General features: G+C 37.8%; 2 protein-coding genes across 3 annotated transcripts; one reads left to right on the plus strand and one right to left on the minus strand.

Annotated features, from left to right (window-relative positions):
* Positions 1–503: 503 nt before the first annotated feature.
* On the plus strand, positions 504–5,594 carry LOC107467976 (chloroplastic group IIA intron splicing facilitator CRS1, chloroplastic). 2 transcript variants are annotated; one of them, XM_021131637.2, is made up of 9 exons: positions 504–1,543; positions 2,125–2,608; positions 3,008–3,138; positions 3,551–3,901; positions 3,980–4,136; positions 4,223–4,515; positions 4,655–4,714; positions 5,286–5,339; positions 5,435–5,594. In XM_021131637.2, the coding sequence occupies exons 1-8, from the start codon at positions 629–631 to the stop codon at positions 5,334–5,336; spliced, it is 2,442 nt and encodes an 813-aa protein (XP_020987296.1). In that variant the 5' UTR covers positions 504–628; the 3' UTR covers positions 5,337–5,339; positions 5,435–5,594. The 2 variants fall into 2 exon arrangements, with proteins under 2 accessions (XP_020987296.1, XP_052110659.1); XM_052254699.1 differs by having other exon boundaries at positions 5,286–5,594.
* Positions 5,595–6,612: 1,018 nt separating this feature from the next.
* On the minus strand, positions 6,613–7,287 carry LOC107467946 (uncharacterized). The gene has a single exon (XM_016087175.1). It carries the CDS (start codon positions 7,285–7,287, stop codon positions 6,613–6,615), a length of 675 nt encoding a protein of 224 aa, XP_015942661.1.
* Between the last annotated feature and the right edge of the window lie 613 nt (positions 7,288–7,900).

Below are 7,900 nucleotides of genomic sequence, written 5' to 3' on the forward strand. Positions count from 1 at the left end.
TTTTTGTAGTGTATTGTCCTCACTCCTCACTCCTTTAATTTTAACTTACAGGATAATCTTTGTTAAAATTATGCTGAATTCTTGCTAAAATTGTGAAGAGCTAAAAAATCTATTAATCTTCCATTCTTTATTAAAATTTTGTTAAAAATTGTAAGAAAAGAAGTAAATTATGCTAAAAATGTAATCTTTATTAAAACTATGATAAGTTTTTTCACTATTTTGTCACGAAAGAAGTAAATTAATTATGATCAGTCTTTTAATTCAATGAAAGAATATAAATTAAATTAACTCAATTAAATATATGAAAATTTTGACTTTTAAATTTATATTTCAAAAATATTATAAAATTTTAGTTGATGTAGTGTTTTAAATTTAGATGATATTTAAATATTTATATCAACCTATAACTATATTTTAGTATATTTATTTATATTTTTTTATTATTTTATTATAAAATAATTTTTCGGTTGAACCAACGGTTGAATTAGTTAGAGCAATAAACCAATAACTAAAACATTTTGATTAGTGGTTTGGTTTTCAGAACTTGGTTTTACTCAAGAAATAAAAATCTTGGGCTCACTTCTATTCCATGGCGCTGTTGTGACAGAAAACTTGCTAACACTGAATCATGTTCTTCCTTTCACTTCATCCTCATCTATCTCTCAACTCATCAACGCATTCATACTCTTACACTTGCATTTCCTCTTCATTCAACAACAACAATCAGAATCAGCATCACCATCCCAATTCCATTCCAATACCCAAAGACCCCAACAATTCTCATTATGATGCTTCCTCCATCACCATCAAAGTCAAAGCTCCAACACCTCCATGGATGAAGGGTCCCCTTCTTCTCCAACCTCACGACGTCCTTGACCTCTCTAAGCCCAAAAACAAGAGGCTCAGCAAGCGCCACATGGATAAAGAAGAAGAAGAATCTGAGCGTGTTGATAAGGCCCTCCATGGGAAAGAGGTCAGAGGGAAGAAGGTCATGAAGAGAATCGCCAGAAGGATTGAGAGACTTCGGAGAAATCGTAATTCAGCTGAGACCCAATTGAGTTCTTCTGCAAAAGAAGAAAGCTTTGGAGGGTATTTGGAGAAATTGGAGGAGAATGTTATGGTTAGGAGCAAGGAGAGAATGCCTTGGGAGAGGAATGTTTCTGTGATGGATTCTTCAGCAAAAGATAAAAACTTTGATGGGTATTATGGTAAATTGGAGGAGAATGGTGATGATGATGAGGAGCAGGTTAGGAGGAGTAAGAGGAGAATGCCATGGGAGAAGGATGAGAAGAGTGTTTTGTTTGCGAGGTTGAAGAAGGAAAAGCCCGTGACTGCTGCTGATTTGACTCTTGATGAAGTGCTTCTTAAGAGGCTTAGGAGTGAGGCTGCAAAGATGAGAATTTGGGTGAAGGTTAAGAAACTTGGTGTTACACAAGACGTTGTGGATGAAATCAAAAGGACTTGGAGGAACAATGAGCTTGCCATGCTTAAATTTGACATCCCCTTATGCAAGAATATGGATAGAGCTCGAGAAATTGTTGAGGTTAGGCCCTTGTCCTTAATGTGGTCTTTACTTGTATATGGAGTATAATTTTTAAATCTTATAGTAGAATATCCAGTCTTCCATGTTAAATTGATTGCAATGATCATATTGCTGGATGTTAGAAACATTGTGTTAACATATTTTGCTTTGACTGACTGATAATGATGGAAAAGATGGGTAATCTTGGCTAAGCTCCCTGCTTCTGAAGTTTTTTTCTTTTCTTGGTTAGGCAATTGTTTAGTTTAGTAGAATTTCCAATTTTGAGAGTTGAAGAGTTGAACCAAGGATTTTCCTAGTATACTTATAGATAGATGTTCAAGAACGGAAATTGATGTGAGCAAGTTTGACTTACAAGTAATTACTGACTTCTGATATTTCAAGTGAATGTGCTATAGCATTGCTATATGAAAGCAGGAAATATCTCTTATATGTGTAGTAATTGTATGAATCTTCTAGTATTGATGAGTCTTGTTTCACTTTTGGATAATTATTTCCATTATGTATTGTGTATGGTTCGTGTTGTAATTGTTGTGCATCCATGTTATCTGATGGCTACATTAGTGTTTGCTCTGTGTGGATAGATGAAGACTGGTGGTTTGGTTGTTTGGAGTAGGAAGGATACTCATGTTGTATACCGAGGATGCAATTATCAGTTGACTTCTAGAAGTTCTCCAAAGGTTTATCCTCGCTATATTCATGGACAAACTAAAAGTCCTTATGTAACGAACATGGTGGAGTCAGTTAAATCCAACAATACTAGTGACATGCCAAGCCGGAATGGTAACAATAATGCTTCCACATCAACTTGCATTCAAGAAGTGCATTGCAGTGGATCATTGTATGAGAGGGAGACTGATAGATTATTGGATGACTTAGGACCTCGGTTCGTTGATTGGTGGTATCCCAAGCCACTTCCAATAGATGCTGATCTACTTCCAGAAGTGGTTCCTGGATTTAAGCCTCCATTTAGGCTGTGTCCACCTTATTCAAGTGCAAAAATTACTGATTATGAGTTAACATTCTTCAGGAAGCTTGCTAAACCTTTGCCAGTCCATTTTGTCCTTGGTATGCTCCTGGATGTTGGTGGTTTGTGGTCAATGATTTATTTTGCTGTGCATGAAAATTATTCAACAGTGTGAGGAGCTATGTTCTATCATATGACTTAGGTTCTTAATCAAGCCACCTCGTTGATGTCAATTTTGATAGACCACCTAAATACATTGTTGTTGATGCTATTATATTAACTAATCATACATAGAAAAGCAGTCTCTGTAACAAGAATTAATTGCTTGAAGATTGATGAATCGAATCAATACATGTATATGAAAATCATAATAAGTTGGCTGTCAACCAATATTAGCTCTCAGAAAGAAAAAAAAGCTATATTCAAAAATACTTTCATGGTTATCCCTTTATGCATAAAGTCAATTAAATCATTTTGTGTGTTTAATATGAACTATGAAGGAAGGAACAGAAGACTTCAAGGCTTAGCTGCTGCTATCCTAAAGTTGTGGGAGAAGAGTCTTATTGCAAAAATTGCTATCAAGTTTGGAGTTCCAAATACCGACAATGAATTGATGGCCAATGAACTAAAGGCAAGTTTGATAGACAATCTATCGTTCAGTATATGCAAGTTTCAAGACATCATAGACTAAATAGGTATATGTTGAGCTTGTGTCATTGATATTATGCATATAAGGCTATCTGTGCTTCATTGAGTTTGATCTTATTTATTGATTATACTGACTTGCTTTTGGGGAAAAACTGATCACTTTGGTTGTTCTCTCTTGTGAACTTGCTCGGTAAGGGCTGTAATAATTCAATTTAGCTAAAATCATCCCTTGCACCAATTTAAAAAAAAAACAATAATTTCATGATTAGCTTCTATATATGCCTAGTATTTGATAGTGGTGGAAGGGGCACTGGACTATCCTTTTACATTTTGTATATTAATTGTTTTGTATGAGAAACAAATGTGTATGTATAACTTTGATATCTGCAATGCAGCTTCTAACCGGGGGAGTTACATTGCTGCGTAACAAGTATTACATAATTCTCTACAGGGGAAACGATTTCCTTCCTAGCAATGTTGCATCTTTGGTGGAAGAGAGAGAATTGGAACTTAAAAGTTGCCAACTTTCTGAAGAAGTTGCACGGATGAGAGCAAATGAAGCCGTTTCTTCTAGTGATTATGCACAACAAGAAACAAGTACAAGTGGAACTTTAACAGAATTTGAGGAAATCCAAACGAAGCTTGAGGATGTAAAAAATGGCAATGCAGATTTAAATATTCAACTGGAAGCAGAAATATATAGATTGGAGAGGCAATTGAAAGAGCAACAGCGCAAAGCTTTAATTGTGAGATTCATTTTGTTACTTTCTGTCCTTTTGCATTTATCTACTGGAACTTCTATAATAAACTTATTGATTCTGCAGATTAGCAAGAAAACAGAGAGATCGACAGAGGAACTAGCAAAGTTAGATGCTGCATGGACTCCTGCAGAGAAGGATGCAGACGTAGAAATCATGACTGATGAGGAGAGACAATGTTTCCGAAAGATAGGATTGAAGATGAGTGGTTTATTAGTGCTTGGTAACGAAATTCCATCTGCATCTGTCTCTTTTCGCCGAAAAGCTTTATTTTTTGGCGAATAAAAAATTTATGCTAAACAAATACAGGTAGGCGTGGAATCTTTGATGGTGTATTGGAAGGCCTACACCAGCACTGGAAACACAGAGAAGTTGTAAAGGTCATCACAAAGCAGAGACTAATCAGTCGGGTCATATACACTGCGAAAATGCTGGAGACTGAGAGTGGTGGAATCTTGGTTTCAGTTGACAAACTCAAAGAGGGGCATGCAATCATTATCTACCGTGGTAAAAACTATAAAAGGCCTTCAGAAAAGGTAGCAAAAAATCTCCTAACCAAAAGAAAAGCATTGCTAAGATCTCTTGAAATGCAGAGACTCGGAGTAAGATTTCTTTCGTTAGCATGTCATTAATCTCCTAGTTTTCATTGGGAAATTCACATCCAAATCCTTTATATGTTTTCCTTTCCCATTGTTTGGATTCCCTCTTTCATTTAGAGTGGTCTGCTTTCTATTGTTTCAGTCACTGAAGTTTTTTGCTCATCAGAAACAGCAGACTATCTCCGATTTGAAGCTAAAATTGGTAAATCCGAGTAATTATTCTTGAATTTTGCATTCATGCATGGAAGCTATGAAGCACGGACACTTCGCTAAGTTATCGGATACGACACTCACCGACACTCGTCCGACACGCGTGTCTGCTGTGTCCAACCGTGTCTTAATAAAAAATAAAAAATTCTTCTCCGGACACGCCTGAACACACCTAAATACCATCCCGTGTCAACATGTCCAATCTTATTCTTAACATATATTCTTAAAATAAATTTAGATATAGTATATATTATTATTTATTAAAATAAAAAATATTTTAAATACTTGATATATTAAAATAAGACTTTAAAAAGAATTAAAAATTTTAATTTATATATTAATATCAATAAAATATCAAAATATCATTATGATTTATCTAAAAAATACTTTATATTTTATATGTATGCGTGTCTCCGTGTCATGTAGGATTTTAAAATTCGCGTTTCGGCGTGTCCGTGTCGTATCGTGTCCCGTGTCCGTGCATCATAGTATGGAAGTATTAACAGTTAAAATTTCATGTTGGTGTCTTTTCCATTTAACTGACTGTACAATGACATTTGTAGGGTGAACTGCAGCAGAAAAAGGAAGCCAAGCAGCGCAAAACTGACAATTAATGCGTGCATATCTATGCTGCCAGAGTTTACATTGATAACTGGTGTAGAATGTATTTCATTGTTTTAAACTTATTCTTTTATTTTCTGCATATGTCTAGGCTGTTAAGATATTGAGGACTGATTATAAACCCTCGGATTTGAATATCCTCTATGCTGATTGCTGAATGATCCTCAAATCATATAGCTCTCTTAGTTGAAGTTTCGCTGCATGAAAAATAGATCATGGAAAAAGGAAGCAAAGACTTTCTTTACAACAAAGGTTGCAAGGCTACTAATTTTTGCTGAAAAGTCCAAATGTTGTCTAGAAATTAGATTAGTTTTTTTCTAATATAAAATTGTAACTTTTTTAAATGTTTATTTTGGAAGTTGAATTTAATTTTTTTTAGATATTTGATTCATATTTTATTATGTACATAATTCATATAAATCAATGGAAGATTAATTTTAGTATTCTATTTTATCTTAAAGATTAATTTATTAATATTTTTATTTTATTTTTTATTTTTTTTATTTGAAAAGGATTAGGTCACGTTTTGAGAGTGTAACGATAACTTTTCACTTTTTGGTACGCTTTAAAAACATGGTTGTATGTTTAGTTTTTGGCACGCTTTAAAAGCGTGACTGTATGTCCACTTTTCAGCACGCTTTAAAAGCGTGGCTATAGGTTATACATATAACATACAACCATGATTTTAAGCATATCAATAGATGAAAGCGTGACAAAAAATGGTTCTAATAAATCGATAAAAGCATGGCAATAGAACAACCAGAACACTTGCAATATTTTCTTGTAGTGAACATAACAAATTTTGTTTTTAGAAGAAAAAATAAGATAACAAATAAAAATAAAGTTAATTGGGGGAGAAGGTAATTGCCTCTACGGCCAGGGGTGTTGGAGCTTGGTTTCTTACGGCCAGGACTTTAAGGTCCTTTTTCACTGCCGATTTTGACTTTTCTAGCGCATCCTTTCCGGTGATGATGTTCACGACTATGGTGGAGTCGGAGTTAGGACTTTTTTATGATGTTTGTCATAATGTCCTTGGGTTGCGGCCTTCGCGGTCTGGTGATCTTTCCCTTTTCGTTCTTCTAGGTTTCCGGATGATCTTGGCGAACTCGGAGAGTTTGCCATCTCGGATGGCTTGTTCAAGGGTGTCTTTCAGATCGAAACAGTCTTGGGTTTTGTGTCCATATCCTCGGTGATAATCGCAATACAGGCTTTTGTTGCCGCATGTCTGCTCTTTCAGTTATCGTGCTTTCGGGAGGATGTCTTGTTCTGCTATTTGGTGGTAAATTTCTGTGATGGAAGCGAGCAGGGGGTGTAGTTTGAGAACTTTCCCACCTTGGAAAATCGGTTAGGGTTTGCCGGTTTGGAGTGTTTTTTCTGGCTTTCTTTTGGTGGCGGGTTATTGCGAGGTGTCGTGTTGCCGTGCTGCCATTTATTAGCGGCCACGACTTGATTCACCTGTTCGTCGTTGATGTATTTCCTTACGACACTCTGAATTTCGTGCATAGTCCAAACCGGCTTGGTGGTGAGGTATTTTCGGAAGTCTTCGTTCATTAGGCCATTTGTCAGGCAGAGACTGTCGACCGAGTCCGTGAGCCCGTCGACTGTGAGGCACTTGTCGTTGAACCTATCGAGGTATTTCCTCGTGGATTCCTCTTGTCTCTGGGTGATTACGAGTAAGCTGATGGGGTGCTTGGCTTTGGTGATTCTGGTGGTGAACCGTTTGGGAGGGCTGTTGAATAGTTTGGGAGCAGGGCCAGCTAGGGCTACCGGGAAGGCCATACACCAGACCGCGTTAGCAGCTCCTTCTAGGTTCATCCTGACTTCGAAGGCCGTTAGGTGTTCTTGGGGATCTTTGGTCCCGTCGTATTTCATGTCTGTGGACTTGTCAAATCCCTTTGGAAGCTTGGCTCTTAAAATTCTGTCGGTGAATGGGGCGATTCCCATTATCACATGTTCGCTTCTTGCTCGCTTGGCTTCCTGGTGGTGCCATCAGTCGTCTTCTTTACGTCAGTGTTTCGGGTCCCGAAAAATACTGCGGTCGTGTCTCTTGCTGTGTCGCCGGTCAGGTGACCTGTTGTGCCTAGTTTCACGGTGAGATCGGGTTCTGGAAGCCGCATGACTTCCATGTTCCGCGTGATAACGTTCTTTATTCGTAACCCGCCCCTCGAGGTCTTGTACCCGAAGGCACAGTTATTAAATTATTTGGACTTCCTTTTCTCCTAGGCTGTCGAGACCCGGGTTTCAAGGGGTGGATGGTTGTCCTCTTTTGGTTGTTGTTGGGGTGGAATTGGTTGGCGAATAGCGCTTATTATCTTCCCATGGGTGGGAGGGGCGGCTCCCGGTGTTCGGGAGTTGGGCTTCGTGTGTGTGAGTTGCGGTGGTGGCTTGGGGATTGCTCCTCGGGGTTATCCGCCATGCCGCCACAGCATTGCAGTTCCCCACAGACGGTGCCAATGTACTGGGGGTTTTTGGTACGGGTTGTGAGATGGATCAGGGACTTATCTGACCGGAGCAATGTGGGTGGTATCTGCAAAGACACTCCGACGCCCAAATCAAA

The sequence above is a fragment of the Arachis duranensis genome, chromosome 9 (genome assembly GCF_000817695.3).
Source record: "Arachis duranensis cultivar V14167 chromosome 9, aradu.V14167.gnm2.J7QH, whole genome shotgun sequence".
NCBI lineage: Eukaryota > Viridiplantae > Streptophyta > Magnoliopsida > Fabales > Fabaceae > Arachis > Arachis duranensis.

Coding starts and splice junctions, on each gene's coding strand:
- LOC107467946 (XM_016087175.1), bottom strand. CDS start 7,287: ATGGGAATCGCCCCATTCACCGACAGAATTTTAAGAGCCAAGCTTCCA.
- LOC107467976 (XM_052254699.1), top strand. CDS start 629: ATGTTCTTCCTTTCACTTCATCCTCATCTATCTCTCAACTCATCAACG. Junction 1,544..2,124: donor GAGCTCGAGAAATTGTTGAG/GTTAGGCCCTTG, acceptor CTGTGTGGATAG/ATGAAGACTGGTGGTTTGGT. Junction 2,609..3,007: donor GCCAGTCCATTTTGTCCTTG/GTATGCTCCTGG, acceptor TGAACTATGAAG/GAAGGAACAGAAGACTTCAA.